At 43.2% G+C, this 16,425-nt stretch overlaps 1 protein-coding gene across 2 annotated transcripts in view; it reads right to left on the minus strand.

Moving 5' to 3' along the window:
* Positions 1 to 1,118: 1,118 nt before the first annotated feature.
* Positions 1,119 to 16,425, minus strand: part of hsd3b1 (hydroxy-delta-5-steroid dehydrogenase, 3 beta- and steroid delta-isomerase 1) — a 21,314-nt gene continuing 6,007 nt past the window's right edge. The window contains exons 3-4 of one of the 2 annotated variants that reach the window (XM_043700968.1): positions 5,317 to 5,546; positions 2,438 to 2,550 (exon numbers count right to left, since the gene is read on the minus strand). In XM_043700968.1, the coding sequence (XP_043556903.1) occupies positions 2,539 to 2,550; positions 5,317 to 5,546 (242 nt within the window). In that variant the 3' untranslated portion in view covers positions 2,438 to 2,538. Of the gene's footprint in view, positions 2,551 to 5,316; positions 5,547 to 16,425 lie in introns of both variants that reach the window. The other variant, XM_043700969.1, reaches the window with a different exon arrangement.

Below are 16,425 nucleotides of genomic sequence, written 5' to 3' on the forward strand. Positions count from 1 at the left end.
GAACGACTTCAGGCTGTTTTTGTTAGAGAGAAGGTTAAGAGGTGACACACAAATTCGTGAAGCATTCCATATTTTTTGTGTATGGAATGAGCTGCCAGAGGAAGTGGTGGAGGCTGGTACAATTGCAACATTTAAAAGGCATTTGGATGGGTATATGAATAGGAAGGGTTTGGAGGGATCTGGGCCAGGTGCTGGCAGGTGGGACTAGATTGGGTTGGAATATCTGGTTGGCATGGACGTGTTGGACTGAAGGGTCAGTTATCGTGCTTACATCTCTATGACTCTATGACTTAATAGAGACATACAAGATGGTCAGAGGATTAGATAGGGTGGACAGTGAGAGCCTTTTTCCTAGGATGGTGATGGCTAGCACGAGGGGACATAGCTTTAAACTGAGGAGTGATAGATATAGGACAGATGTCAGAGGTAGTTTCTTTACTCAGAGAGTAGTAAGGGCGTGGAATGCCCTGCCTGCAACAGTAGTAGACTCGCCAACTTTAAGGGCATTTAAATGGTTATTGGATAAATATATGGATGATAATGGAATAGTGTAGGTTGGATGGGCTTCAGATCGGTTTCATAGCTCGGCGCAACATTGAGCGCCAAAGGGCCCTTACTGCGCTATATTGTTCTATGACAAAGCAGTATTTGCTGCCCATCTTTAATAACCCCGAGTGACCTGCTGGGCCATTGAGGAGTCAACCATGTTGTTGCGAATCTGGAGCCACAGAGATAAGATGATGTAGAAGTGACAGTTCTCTGAAGAAATTAGATAGTTTTCTAAAGACATTCAACAATAGTTTTAGTAATAACAACTGAGAAACTAACTTTCAATTCTAGACTAATTAACTATATTGAAATTCCACAAACTACCATGGTGTGATTAGACTTTCTTCCCCAGAGATGATCCTTGAATCTTCTAAAATATTTTGACCAATTTATGTTAGTGTTGGCAACTCCAGTTTTATTTATTCCTGGAGATTTAATCATAAGACATCGCTTGTTCTGATTCTTAATCACATGGGATTGGATCATGGGATAGTTGTCCACTGTTTTCAAATGTTGTTGCCATAGTGAAGTATTGTAATAATATCAAGATCCAAATAAAATAATGTGCTTTATAATTTATTGAGATATTTATGAAATTTACAAATTAAAGAAAGGACACAAGAGAAAAATGATTCAAGGGCCCATATTTACATGAAATTTATTTTGGTAATGTTTCTGCAGCATCAATTGCACTGAGAAACCATAAGTAAATTCCAATGATTTTAAAACATCAATGAGTAAATTCTAACTGATTGCATATACTTTTATGATTATTTTTATAACTTGCTGTATTGTAAAATAAAATGAATAAAAGCAAAACTAAACCTAATTAATTGGCTCCTACATTCCATTGATGAAGCTCAGTCTCACTAGTAAGACTCGGTCCGCAGGGAGAAGCACCAAAACTGTCTCAGCTTCAGACAACAATGCAAATGCTTAATAAAACAGGGCACAAAACCAGAAGACTTTGGATAGGTTTTGTATGTATTTTATTGCTTCCAGGCAGTGATTATTTGTAAAGAAAGTGAGGACTGCAGATGCTGGAGATCAGAGCCGAAAATGTGTTCCTGGAAAAGCGCAGCAGGTCAGGCAGCATCCAAGGAGCAGGAGAATCGACGTTTCGGGCATGAGCCCTTCTTCATTTGTGGTCATTTTCAAAGTGGTTAACATTTGGAGAAAACTCAGAATCCCTGGCTGGCAAAGGTTGAGAGTTAATATGGTAACGTTATTTAATTTTTTAAAAAGTTTCGTCAAGCCATAGAAAGAATGAGCACTTTTTTTTTCCCAAGGGCTACGGGGGACAAGGAGGGAAAGTGAAGCTGAGGATTATAAGATTGGACATGATCTCATCAAAAGGCAGAGCAGACTCAATGGGTCAAAATGCCTACTTCTCCTTCTACACCTTATGGCCTTTTTATTTGTTCATAGAATGTGCATGTCACTGCCTCAGCCAGCATTTATTGCTCATCCTTAATTGTTCTCGAAAGGTGCCTTCTATCCTTGTGGGGTAAAATGCCCATCTCATCTGGTCCTGATGCCTGGTCCCCCGTGTTTCATTTCTTTTATGGGCTATTTCTAAAAAACTCTGTAAACCTAACAAATACAAAGGTCAATTCTTTTTGTGCAGTTAAAAGAAAAGCGAAAAGTATAATGTTAATTCAATTCGACCTATCATTATAAGATTTTCATTGCACTATGAATTAAAATCCAAATGTGATTAAAGTGTAAAAGTCACAGTTAACTGAAAATTATGAGGAAATGTAATCATTTTAATTGCATTCAGAATATTCATTATGCTGTGCTACATAAATTTGATTTTGATGGTTACAGAGAAATATAAATCATTTTGGAAATCTTCAGAATTACAATATTGGTGTTCCTTCTTTTTAATGATTAATTCAATTTGCTGAATATTTTCTCTTGCTGTGTTTCTGATTTCCATAATTTTTAAGTGCTCTGTTCCTCTTGTACAACATAAGCTGGCTGTTTTCAGTCTTTGCACTGCAACCAGACGGAAGGCAAAAATTTCAGTTACTTGTAGGGGCACAATAAAAGTAGCATCATCATAAACTGCTTCCTTGCCGAGGTGAAAAAATGCTAGGCCAGCCAAGGTTACTGACAGATGATGAACCAAATCTGTTGTTTTCAGTGTACTTTGATTTATGTTTTTGCAAATGCAATACTTCTACTGAATACTATTTGTAGTGCAGTGGTCAACTTGATTTTGACAATTTACATAATTTAACGCTTTGTACTTCAGGGATGGCAATTATTTTGGAGAATTAATAACACATGATGTGTGGTTACAACACTTTTGTTTGGCATTTTACAGGTAGCACATTAACTGCATAGTGCCTGGTCATTTAAATTATATTATTTAAATTATACTAACCATGCTTTTCATTGGTTGTGTGCATCAGCAAGGATCCCAATGTTATAACTTGTCAGGACCATTAAAAGCTAACTTACACTTCTTAAATGGAAGATGCATTGCGCTAGGATGAGTTGTTGGCAGTCATGCAGGAACTCATCTGGGAAAGGATGAAAAATGGAACAACTTAGGCAGACTCCAAGTTTTCAGATGCTCAGTTATGAGCCTTGGTGGAAGAGGTGTAAAGTGGGAAAGGTGTCCTGAAAATACCGAGAGAGCAGACAGTCAAGGAAATATATGCCAGGATTCATGTCCAAAAGAAATGGATGCAGCACAACAAGATGTCCAATGGCCTCACTTTAGCAGTCAAGGTCATGTGAATGTATCTTCAAATGGTGTATTCTATCAACTGCACTGAGCCTCAGTTACTGTCCAATTCATTGCATACTCATTGCTCACCTACTGGCAATTTTCATAAATCTTGATTCATAGCTTCATCCAACCTGCATGTCTTAAGCCAACATCGCTCAGCTTGTATACTCTACCAGCTAATTGAGCCCTGACCAGGTAGAAATGATATGTGAGGACTGCAGATGCTGGAGATCAAAGTCAACAAGTGTGGCACTGGAAAAGCCACAGCCATCAGGAATGTCATTCCTAATGAAGAGCTTATGCTTGAAATGCTGACTCTCCTGCTCCTTGGATAATGCCTGACCTGCCGTGCTTTTCCAGCACCACACTTTTTGACTGAGCCATGATAAGTTGTCAACTGTCACTGAATAAAATCGTCAATGACATTTCCTTATTCAACACTGGACAGCAAACTGCAAAATGTTGCAAATAAGTCCAGGTGCAGACTTCAGTGAGTCAGGTACATTGCCACATCGCTTTCACAGCACTGTCAATGCAGTTCATGCCCTGCTCTGAGTTTATAGCTGTAGCTGCAACAATTGGCAGATTTCAGTCATTTCCTTCAAACAGTAGGGTAGGCTTTCACATAATCTTTCTCACAGAGATTCAGATAAAAGAATTGCTGTAACATCTTGAGCTAACTTGTCAAGAATCCTTCTCTTCCTTCTCATCTCTTCTTACAACTTGAGCTGCTCTGTGTAGTCACTTTATTCTAAAGTCAAATCATATTAGAAAGGAATTGCCAACTAGTGTATCCATATCTGGAGCAACTGTGTTGTCAGCAAAAAATCTTGAAAAATCTGCCATATCCCCACTTTTAGACCTGTGGACCTTGAAACAACTTAAGAAAACACATTCATAAAACAAAATAACGGTCCTAAGTAATCAACCAATAACTAACTGAAACGTAGATGGATTCCTTTAAATACTGCTGACGAAGGGATCACTTTTGACACTCTGCATTCAAATATGTAGGTTAAAAAAATGACATTAGTTGAAGCAGTGAGCTGAAGATAGCACCACGAGGTCAAATCAGTACAAAGTGCTGACGAACATCATGATCTTAAAGGCAATAAATGCTGATCAGGCTAATGAGGCCCACATAGTGAACAGATAAGTAAAAACTAATGTGGCAATGCTGCATACTTCTGCGAACAATCAATGAACCTGTGATAACATCGCAATCTTATAGCATCCCACTAATTTCTAAGTGTATGTGCACAATGAAGGCCAGGCCTCGTTTTGGAATATTATGGACTCTGGGAGCACCCAAAACGAGGTAATAATTATGCCAATTTCATACTCAGGTATTTTACATAAAAACATTGACTACTGCACCAAAATAAACATTCAGAATTTCAATCTTTTCTCCCCTAAGATTTAGACTTTTGTTTCTGTAGCTCTAGTTTATTTTTATTTAAATTATCTCTCCGGTCTTGTACAATTGAAGCCAGCCAAGCGGTGGTCCGCTTTTTTGCTACTTCCCAATTGTAACGTGGTATGTAGTCAAAATCAGAGAAGGCTTTGTGGCTAGTAAAGGTAAACTTCGTGTTGAGCATTGTAATAAGGTGTCGGTTTATTCTGGGAACATATGTAATAAATGGCTGTAGCAAAAACTGCAGCATCTCCATCATGAAAGATGTGAAGTACATCAGCAGCAGAGGCATACTAAGCTTTTCTGGAATTGTAAACCCCAGAGGGCTCATCATCTCATGGTTAAAATCTGAATAACTCATATGTGGGGTATCATCTGTGATGTAATAGAATTTTCCACCAACAATTTTCTTTCTATCCTTGTCTTTCATAGCTCTAGCCACTAAAATATGAGCCCAAGCTACATTGCTAACATAAACAGGATTCACGAGTGCCTGCTTCCTGGAAGTTCTCTTCAGAATATTTCCATTGTTGATTCCTTCATCCAAATGTGGTATCATAAAACGGCAGTTTTCTCCATAGATATACGTGGGTCGTATAGCACATGTTACCATTTGTTCACCATTAGGTAGGAGGCATCCATTCGATGTCAGCACTAGTTGTTCTGCGATTTTTTTTGTTTTGCTGTAGTAAAATTTTAGTTTGCCAGGGTAGACTGTGTCTTCATCACCATTACAGATCGAATCACCTCTTACATTTGGTCCTACCACCTCTACACTACTGGTATAGATAAAACACTTCACATTCTGCTGAATAGAAGTTTCTATCAAAAGTTGAGTTCCTGCCAAATTAAAATGAAACAATATGATAAAAACTGATACAGAAAAACAGAAATCATATGGACATAATTGTAAAAAACACTCTGTTTACCATGATCAGAAATGAAAGTGAAAAGCATCCTGTATCATCGTTTTAATTGATATAGAAATAAAGGCTGAATCTTCATATATTTTACAAGTGTCAATTTTGCAGAGTTTTACTGAGGATTTCTCTCTGCGAGGTCTAATGAGATTTCTCATAATATCATCACAAACTCCCTTCTTTAACTACCTACCACGTCCCTATGGCTGTGCTCTTGTTCAATGCTAGTTCAATTGTACCACTTGCCATACTTGAAAGACTTGACATTACTGGAATATCTCTAGCACTAGTACCATCTTTAAAAGATCATGTGCACTGTCAGTCTGGAGTTTACCTGCACAGTGACATGGTAGAGAAGGTGAAATCAGAGCCTTCTTTTGTGGGAGGAACCTGCAAGTCAGTATGGGCATGTGATGCAAATGACAGTTGTTCTCTTACCCCAGGGTGGACAGAGGAGGCCACAAAAACCTGTCAGGCTGGGCTGAGGTTGCCACCCAGTTCATTGCAGGCTCAGCCTGGAAAAAAGCCCAGCAGTGCAGGAGAGCCACCATCTTTTCTCTACTCCCTACTTGCCATTTCTGATATCACTGAAGAAGGGCTTATGTTGCCTGACCTACTGCGCTTTTCCAGCAACACATTTTTAAGCTAGTTTCTGACATCACCCAGACCTCCTATAACCCTGCAGCTGCAACTCAATCATTCAGGCCAATCACATACTTTTCAGCATTAACAGCCACTTAGATCTCACTCAATCCTTCCCTCCCTCTAATTGAAGGAGAAAACAGCCCACAATCAGCAGGAAGAACCAAGCTAAGTTGTGGGCGGCCCAACATTTGACTCCTCTTCCCTTATGAGGACAGGAGTCAGACTCTGACCAGCCAAGTTCAAGTGATCCAGTCCAAGCCCCTGGTCTGGTATGAAAGCCTGCTCTTGATTTACTGTGCCGGGAACCTTCCACCTCATCCCCCTCCATCCCCAACCCTATGGGCTTGATATGACTGAGGACTGCTGACAACCATGGATTTGTATCTGCAATTAATGGCAATGCAAGAAGTAAAGTGAATTTGCTAGCTCTAGCATAGGGACCAAGTGACCAAGTTGATAGATGAAGGAAGGGCTGTTGATGTCATATACATGGACTTTAGTAAGGCATTTGATAAGGTTCCCCATGGTAAACTAATAGAGAAAGTGAAGTCACATGGTGTGCAGGGTGTTTTAGCTAGGTCGGTAAAGAACTGGTTGAGCAACATGAGACAGAGAGTAGTAGTTGAAGGGAGTTTCTCAACCTGGAGAAAGGTGACCAGTGGTGTTCCACAGGGGTCACCGTTGTTTGTGATATGCATAACTGATCTGGAAGAGGGCACTGTTGGTATGATCAGCAAGTTTGCAGATGACATGAAGATTGGTGGAGTAGCAGAAAGCATAAGGGACTGTCAAAGAAGACAGGAGGATATAGATAGACTGGAGAGTTGGGCAGAAAAGTGGCAGATGGGAGTTCAATCCAGACAAATGTGAGGTGATGCATTTAGGCAAGTCTAATTCTACAGCGAATTGTACAATGAACGGAAGAGCCTTGGGAAAAGTTGATGGGCAGAGAGATCTGGGAGTGCAGGTCCATTGTACCCTGAAGGTTGCTGCACAGGTGGATAGTGGTCAAGAAGGCATATAGTATACTTGCCTTCATTGGACAGGGTATTGAGTATAAGAGCTGGCAAATCATGTTAAAATTGTACAAGACATTGGTTCGGCCACATTTAGAATACTGTGTAGAGTTCTGGTCGCCACGTTACCAAAAGGATGTGGAGAGGGTGCAGTGAAGATTTACAAGGATGTTGCCTGGTATGGAAGGTACTAGCTGTGAAGAGGGGTTGAGTAGGTTAGGTTTGTTTTCATTAGAGAAAAGGAGATTGAGAGGGGACCTGATTGAGGTTTACAAAATCATGAAGGGTACAGACAGGGTGGATAGAGATGAGCTTTTTCCCAGGGTGAAGGATTCAATAATGAGAGGTAATACTTTTAAGGTGAGAGCTGAAATGTTTAAAGAGGATACACGTGGCAAGTACTTCACACAGAGGATGCTGGGTGTCTGGAACACGTTGCCAGCAGAGGTGGTAGAGGCAGGTACAGCAGATTCATTTAAGATGCGTCTGAACAGATGCATGAGTAGGTGGGGAGCAGAGGGATACAGATGCTTAGGAATTGGGCGACAGGTTTAGACAGTAGATTTGGATCAGTTCAGGCTTGGAGGGCCGAAGGGCCTGTTCGTGGGTTGTACATTTTTTTTGTTCTTTCTTTGTACAAGAAGATACATCTGGGTAGGCTCAAATTGAATGAGTGGGTGAGTGAACAGCCCTGCATGCACTTTGTCTACTGCAGCATTTCCAGTTGGAGTACAGCTTTAAAGTATAAAAGCATTCTATAAATGGATCACAGAGATTACATTAAATTTCTGAGAGGTTGGCTGGTGTCGCATACCAGAGTCCATGAATCTAAGATGCCAACCCAGAGCAACAAGTGGCAAGCTGGAGTTTCCAGGTGGTACAATCATTGGATGACCAATGATCAACCCTCAAAAAGAGGGTTAGTCTTCTTATGCAAATCCAAGCATTGGCTGCACACTGCAGCTTGAGACAGAAGTTGGGGTGTTTTGGTTCTGGCCTGGAGGCATTGTTTCGAACAGTCTCCACTCATTCAAGGTTACTTCTACTCTTAAGGGGAGTATCATGGAGGCGGGGTGGAATGTTGCAGCAAGTAATGTGATTTTTTTGACCCCAGTTTGCACGAGTATTGGATCTTTGATGAAGCGCTGGTGAGGATCACAGCTTGCACACCATTTTGAAGTCAGCAGAGAATGGTGATGAGTTTCTGCAGTCAGCCGAATCTCAGGACAATGTTCCACATTCCCTCATGGCTGACAGCATCAAAGGACTTTGTGAGATTGAAGAAGGCTATGCACAGATGTGTGTGCTGTTCCCTGCACTTTTCTTGGATTTTTCATACACTGAAAATCATGTGTGCCTCTTGACTGATGGAAGTCACACTGAGACTCAAAGAGAAACTCTTCAGCCACTAGGAGGAGGCAGTTAATGAGAATTCTTGTAATAACCTTTCTCGAGATGGACAATAGGGAAATCCCTCTGTATTTTCCACAGTCAGACTTGTCTCCTTTTTTGAAGGTCACAATTATGGTGTCTTTGAAAATTTCCAGTATACACTCTTCCTTCCAGACAAGGGCAATGCGGTCATGGATTCATGTCAAGAGTGCCTCTCTGCCATATTTTAGTACTTCAGTGGGGATTCTAACTGATCTGGAGGGCTTGGTGTTTTTCAGCTGTCAGATGGTTTTTTGACTTCACGGTGGGTTGGAGGTGTTTTGAGATGGCAATGTGCATTTCAGGATAGTGCCAAGACCACTTGCGTCAAAAGCCGCATCTTGGTTTAGAACGCCCCCAAAGTGCTCTCTCCACCAAGCACTGACTGCCTCGCCAGTGAGCATTGACTGCTTCTTGGTCTTTGATGAGCGACTCTCTATTTTTGCAGTCAGTGAAGCAGGGTCTCTGGGTAGGATCCCGGACATCATGAAGGATTGTGCTGAAGAAGCCACCCACATTGTGGTCATCAGCGAGTTGCAGAATCTCTTGCACTCTTTCACTCATTATCTATTCTTTAGGTCATGGGTCCTTTGTTGCATCTTGGCCTTCGGTTGCTTGAAGGCAGTTTCCTTTTGTTGAAGTTTTGATGCAGCTGCTCATTTAGGAATGCCTTGCTTTGGCAGTCTAGGATATCTTGGATCTCCTGATCGTTCTCAACAAACCAGCCTTGCTGTTTCCTGGTCAAGAGGCCAAACATATCCACACAAGTGCTGATTATGGAAGCTTTTAGGGTTGTCCAGGCACTGAGGCCATTCTGTGGTTCTTACATGTTGGTCATCTCCAGGTTGGCTGTGAGGCACCATCTCAGTAGATTTTTCTTCTCCAGGTCTTTAGTCTAGCAAACACTGAACTTCCTACCATGGTGACAGGGAAGACTGGCCTGCAGTCACCATTGCTGGGAGGCAGACTGGGTAGGGTAGCCTACAGTCACCAGTGTAATGACTTGGACAGGGAACGGTGGCCTACAGTCACCATTGCAGTGAGGCAGACTGGGAAGGGTGGCTTATAGTCACCATTCCAGTAAGGCAGACGGGGAAGGGTGGCCTACAGTTATCATTGTAGTGAGACAGAATGGGAAGGGTGGCCTATAGTCACCATTGCAGTGAAGCAGACTGGGAAGGATGCCCTCCAGTCAACATTGCAGTGAAGCAGAATGGGAAGGGTGGCCTACAGTCAGCATTGCAGTGAGGCAGAATGGGAAGGGTGGCCTCCAGTCAACATTGCAGTGAAGCAGAATGGGAAGGGTGGCCTACAGTCAGCATTGCAGTGAAGCAGAATGGGAAGGGTGGCCTCCAGTCAACATTGCAGTGAGGCAGACTGGGAAGGGTGGCCTATAGTCACCATTGCAGTGAGGCAGACTGGGAAGGGTGGCCTATAGTCACCATTGCAGTGAGGCAGACTGGGAAGGGTGGCCTATAGTCACCATTGCAGTGAGGCAGACTGGGAAAGGTGGCCTATAGTCATCATTGCAGTGAGGCAGACTGGGAAGGGTGGCCTATAGTCACCATTGCAGTGAGGCAGACTGGGAAAGGTGGCCTATAGTCATCATTGCAGTGAGGCAGACTGGGAAGGGTGGCCTATAGTCACCATTGCAGTGAGGCAGACTGGGAAAGGTGGCCTATAGTCATCATTGCAGTGAGGCAGACTGGGAAGGGTGGCCTATAGTCACCATTGCAGTGAGGCAGACTGGGAAAGGTGGCCTATAGTCATCATTGCAGTGAGGCAGACTGGGAAGGGTGGCCTATAGTCACCATTGCAGTGAGGCAGACTGGGAAAGGTGGCCTATAGTCATCATTGCAGTGAGGCAGACTGGGAAGGGTGGCCTATAGTCACCATTGCAGTGAGGCAGACTGGGAAAGGTGGCCTATAGTCATCATTGCAGTGAGGCAGACTGGGAAGGGTGGCCTATAGTCACCATTGCAGTGAGGCAGACTGGGAAAGGTGGCCTATAGTCATCATTGCAGTGAGGCAGACTGGGAAGGGTGGCCTATAGTCACCATTGCAGTGAGGCAGACTGGGAAAGGTGGCCTATAGTCATCATTGCAGTGAGGCAGACTGGGAAGGGTGGCCTATAGTCACCATTGCAGTGAGGCAGACTGGGAAAGGTGGCCTATAGTCATCATTGCAGTGAGGCAGACTGGGAAGGGTGGCCTATAGTCACCATTGCAGTGAGGCAGACTGGGAAAGGTGGCCTATAGTCATCATTGCAGTGAGGCAGACTGGGAAGGCTTGTGTGCTGCTGCAGTCTCTTTTGAACGGGGAACAGACTTTAAAAGCTCCGAGCCCCAGAAGAAAGGCATTTCATCAATTAACCGAATAATGCCCGCCCATCTCGTTTGGATAATCGAGGTTCCCCTGTACATCTTAAATGACGCTATCGTTCCCACCCATACCACTTCTGCTGGCAGTGCATTCCAGGCACCCACCATCCTTTACGTGAAGCACTTTTCATGTATATCTCCCCTAAGCTTTTCCCCTCTCACTTTGAACAGTGATTGAGTCCTCCACTCTGGGAAAACGTTTCTTGCTATCCATCCTGTCTACACCTCTCATGATTTTGTAGGCCTCAATCAGGTCCCCCCTCAACCTGCTTCTTTCCAATGAAAATAATCCTAACCTACTCAACCTCTCCTCATAGGTAGGACCCTCCATACCAGGCAACATCCTGGTGAACCTCCTCTGCACCCTCTCCAAAGCATCCACATCATTTTGGTAATGTGGCGACCAGAACTGTACACAGTATTCCAAATGTGGCCGAACCAAAGTCTTATACAATTGTAACATAACCTGCCAACTCCTGTACTCAATACCCCATTCAATAAAGGAAAGCATGCTCTACGTCTTTTTGACCACTCTACTGACCTGCACTGCCACCTTCAGGGAATAATGGACCTGAACACCCAGATCTCTCTGTACATCAATTTTCCCCAGGACTTTTCCATTTACTGTATAGTTTGCTCTTGAACTGCATCTTCCAAAATGCATCACCTTGCATTTGTCTGGATTGCACTCCAGCTACCATTTCTCTACCCAACTCTCCAATCTATCTATATTCTGCTGTATTCTCAGTCTCCTTCAGTATCTGCAAACTTGCTAATGAGGCAACCTACACCTTCCTCCAAATCATTTATGTATGTCACAAACAACAATGGTTCCCAGCACGGACACCACTGGTCACAGGTCTCCATTTTGAGAAGCACCCTTCCACTACTACTGTCTCGTGTTGCCCAACCAGTTCTCTATCCATCTAGCTAGAACACCCTGGACCCCATGCAATCTTACCTTCTTCAGCCTACCATGGGGAACCTTATCAAACACCTAACTAAAGTCCATGTATATGACATCTATATGCCTTCCCTCATCAATCAACTTTGTTACCTCTTCAAAGAGTTCTGTTAGGTTTGTAAGACATGACTTTCCCTGCATAAAACCATGTTGCTCATTTTCTTCCAAATGGGTATATATCCTATCCCTTAGTATATTCTCCAGTAGCTTCCCTACCACTGACGTCAGATTCACAGGTCTGTAATTAGCTGGATTATCCCTGCTATCCTTCTTAAACAAGGGGACATCATTAGCAATTCTCCAATCCTCTGGGACCTCCCCCGTGTTCAAGGATGCTGCAAAGATATCTGTTAAAGCCCCAGCTATTTCCTCTCTCACTTCCCTCAGTAACTTAGGATAGGTCCCATCTGGGCTCATGCACAACCAGCGCACATTGTCCCCATGCCTGACACAAAACTCCCCAAACAAATGCTCTACTTTGAGGTCACAATGGAAAGTGATCACTTGAAGGCCAAAGGAAATCCTATAAGGACATTCTGAAAGCCTTCTTAAATAAAAGCAATATCCCCACCAACTATCTATGAAGAGAGGTTGAGTAGATTAGGATTAGTTTCATTAGAAAAAAGGAGATGGGGGGGGGGGACCTGATTGAGGTCTACAAAACCATGAAGGGAATAGACAGGGTGGATAGAGATAAGCTTTTTCCCAGGGTGAGGGATTCAATAACGAGAGGTTGAGCGTTCAAGGTGAGAGGTGAAAAGTTTAAATGGAACACACGTGAAAGGTACTTTACACAGAGGGTGGTAGGTGCCTGGAACACGTTGCCAGCAGAGGTAGTAGAGGCAGGCACGGCAGATTCATTTAGGGTGCATCTGGACAGATGCATGAGTATGTGGGGAGCAGAAGGATACGATGCTTAGGAAATGAGCGATAGGTTTAGACAGTGGATTTGGATCAGCTCAGGCTTGGAGGGCTGAAGGGCCTGTTCCTGCGCTGTAAATTTTCTTTGTTCTTCCTTTGTTCTCTTCCACACACACGAGTCTCTTGCCCTAGAACACGCAAACCAGGAAAGAAGCATCTACAAAGATACCAACCTCTCTGAGTGTCACTGACTAGAGTATATGGAGGCCAAGCACAAACAACTGGAAGTGTGCAGAATCCAGGGCATCCTATTCACCTCCAGGAAAAGGAGAAGAGGGAGACAGGTAGTGCAGGAGTCTCCTGTGGCTATCCTCATCTCAAACAAGTATGCTGTTTTGGAAAATGAGGTGATGGGCTCTCAGGAGAATCTAACATGAACAGCCAAGTTTTTGGTACTAAGATTCGCTCTAATATAAGGAAGGGTATGTCAGGTTCCAAGCGATCAATTGTGAAAGGAACTCTCTAGTCTGAGGTACAGACATATATTTCTGCAGTCAACAGTGAGAAATCTGAATGGTGTGTTGCCTCCCTGCTGCCAGGATCAAGGATGTTTTGGAGAGTGTGCAGAATGTTCTCAAAGGGGAGAGGGACCAGCAGGAGGTAATTGGGACTAACGAAATAGGAAGGGAAAAGGATGAGATTCTGAAGGGAGAATATAGGAAGTTAGACAAGAATTTAAAAAGGAGGTCCTTGAGGGTAGTAATATCTGGATTACTCCCGGTGCTAAGAGGGTAGGAATAGGACAATAGGGTAGATGAATGCTTGGCTGAGGAGCTGCGGGAGGGGTGGAGGGTTCACATTTTTGGATAATTGGAATCCCTTTTGGGGTAGAAGTGACCTGTATAAGAAGGACATATTGCACCTGAATTGGAAGGAGTACTATACTGGCAGGGAGATTTGCTTGAGCTGCTCAGGAGGATTTAAACTAGTAAGGTGGTGGGGGTGGGACCCAGGGAGATAGTGAGGAAAGAGATCACTCTGAGACTAGTACAGTTGGGAAAAGGAGCAAGTCAAACAGTCAGGGCAGGCAAGAACAAAGCAGAGAATGAGGTAGGACTGATAAATTAAACTGCAATTGTTTCGATGCAAGAGGCCTCACAGGGAAGGCAGGTGAATTCAGGACAGGTCAGGAACATAGGACTGGAAATCAGAAATTACAGAAACATGGCTCAGGGATGCATAAGACTGGCAGCTTAATGTTCTAGGAGACAAATACTAAAGTAAGGATAGAAAGGGGAGCAAGAGAGGAGGGGGAGTGGTGTTTTTGATAAGGGATAGCATTACAGCTGTACTGATGGAGGATATTCCCAGAAATACATCCATGAAAGTTATTTGGGTGGGACTGAGAAAGAAGAAAGGGATGATCACTTTATTGGGATTGTACTATTGACCCCCTCCACCCCAATAGTTAGCGGGAAATTGAGAAACAAATTTGTAAGGAGATATCAGATGTCTGTAAGAATAGTAGGGTGATTATAGTAGGGGATTTTAATTTTCCAAACATAAATTGGGTCTGCCATAGTGTCACGGATTTAGACGGAGAGGAGGTTAAGTGTGTACAAGAATATCTTTTTGATTCAATATGTGGATACGAGAGAAGGTGCAAAACTTGACCTACTCTTAGGAAATGAGAGGTGTCGGGGGTGGAGGGGTGCACTTTGGCGCCAGCGACTGTAATTCTATTGATTTTAAAACAGTGATGGAAAAAGGATAGACTGGATCTAAAAGTTAAAGTTACAAATTGGAGGGAGGCCAATTTTGGTGGTATTAGGTAAGAACATTCAAAAGTTGATTGGGGGAATGAATGTTCACAGGTAAATGGACGGGTGGAAAATAGGAAGCCTTCAAAAATGAGATAACGAGAGTTCAGAAACAGTATGTTCTTGTTAGGATGAAAGGAAAGGCTGATAAATATAGGGAATGCTGGATGACTAGAGAAATTTGCTCAAGAAAAGAAGAAAGTATATGTCAGGTATAGACAGCAAAGGTCAAATGAATCCTTAGAAGATAATAAAGGCAGTAGGAGTATACTGAAGGAGGAAATCAGGAGGGCAAAAAGGGGACATGAGATAGCTTTGGCAAATAGGGTTAAGGAAAATCCAAAGGGATTTTATAAATATATTAAGGACAAAAGGGGAACTAGGGAGAGAATAGTGGCCCTCAAAGATCTGCCTGCACCTGTGGAACTGCAGGTGATGGGGGAGTTACTAAATGAGTATTTTGCATCAGTGTTTACAGTACAGAAGGATGTGGAAATACGGAATGTGGGGAAATAGATGGTGACATCTTTCAAAATGCCCCAATTACATAGGACGTGCTGGATATCTTAAAACCTTAAAGGTGGATAAATTTCCAGAACCTGATCAGGTGTACCCTACAACTCTGTGAGAAGTCAGGGAAATGATTGCTGGGCCTCTAGCTGAGATATTTGTATCATCGATAGTCACAGGTGAGGTGCCAGAAGACTGGAGGTTGGCTAACATGGTGCCACTATTTAAGTGAGGTGGTAAGGAAAAGCCAGGAACTGTAGACTACTGAGCCTGACATTGGTGATGGGCAAGTCGTTGGAAAGAATCCTAAGGGACATGATTTACATGTATTTGGAAAAGCATGATTAGGGATAGTCAACATAGTTTTGTGCTTGGGAAATCATAAGTTTTTTGAAGAAGTAACAAAGAGGATTGATGACGGCAGAGTGGTGGACATGATCGATATGAACATCAGTAAGGTGTTTGACAAGGTTCCTCATGGTAGACTGGTTAGCCAAGTTAGATCACATGGAACACAGGGAGAATTAACCATTTGGACACAGAACAGGCTCGAAGATGGAAGCCAGAGGTTCATGATGGAAGGTTGCTTTTCAGACTGGAGGCCTGTGACCAAGGATTGCTGTCGCATCCACGTATATGGATGTGAATATAGGAGGTTATGGTTAGCTAATTTGCAGATGACACCAAAACTGGAGGTGTGATGGCCAGCAAGGAAAGTTACCTCAGAGTACAATGGGATGTTGATCAGAATCGCCAATGGGCTGAGATGGGGCAGATGGAGTTTAATGTAGATAAATGTGAGGTGCTGCATTTTGGAAAGGGAAATCTTAGCAGGACTTTCTGATACACTTAATAGTAAGGTCCCGTGGAACAAAGAGAACTTGGAGTACAGGTTCATAGTGGTAAAAACGAGGACTGCAGATGCTGGAAACCTGAATATGGATTAGAGTGGAACTGGAGGTCAGGCAGCATCCAAGGAGGAGTAAAATCGACGTTTCAGGCAAAAGCCCTTCAGCAGGAATAGAGGCAGGGAGTCTGCAGGGTGGAGAGATAAATGAGAGGGGGGGGGGGGGTGGGGAGAAAGCGGCATAGAGTACAATAGGTGAATGGGGGTGGGGATGAAGGTGATAGGTCAGAGAGGAGGGTGGAGTGGATAGGTGGAAAGGAAGAT

The sequence above is a fragment of the Chiloscyllium plagiosum genome, chromosome 12, assembly GCF_004010195.1.
Source record: "Chiloscyllium plagiosum isolate BGI_BamShark_2017 chromosome 12, ASM401019v2, whole genome shotgun sequence".
Lineage (NCBI taxonomy): Eukaryota > Metazoa > Chordata > Chondrichthyes > Orectolobiformes > Hemiscylliidae > Chiloscyllium > Chiloscyllium plagiosum.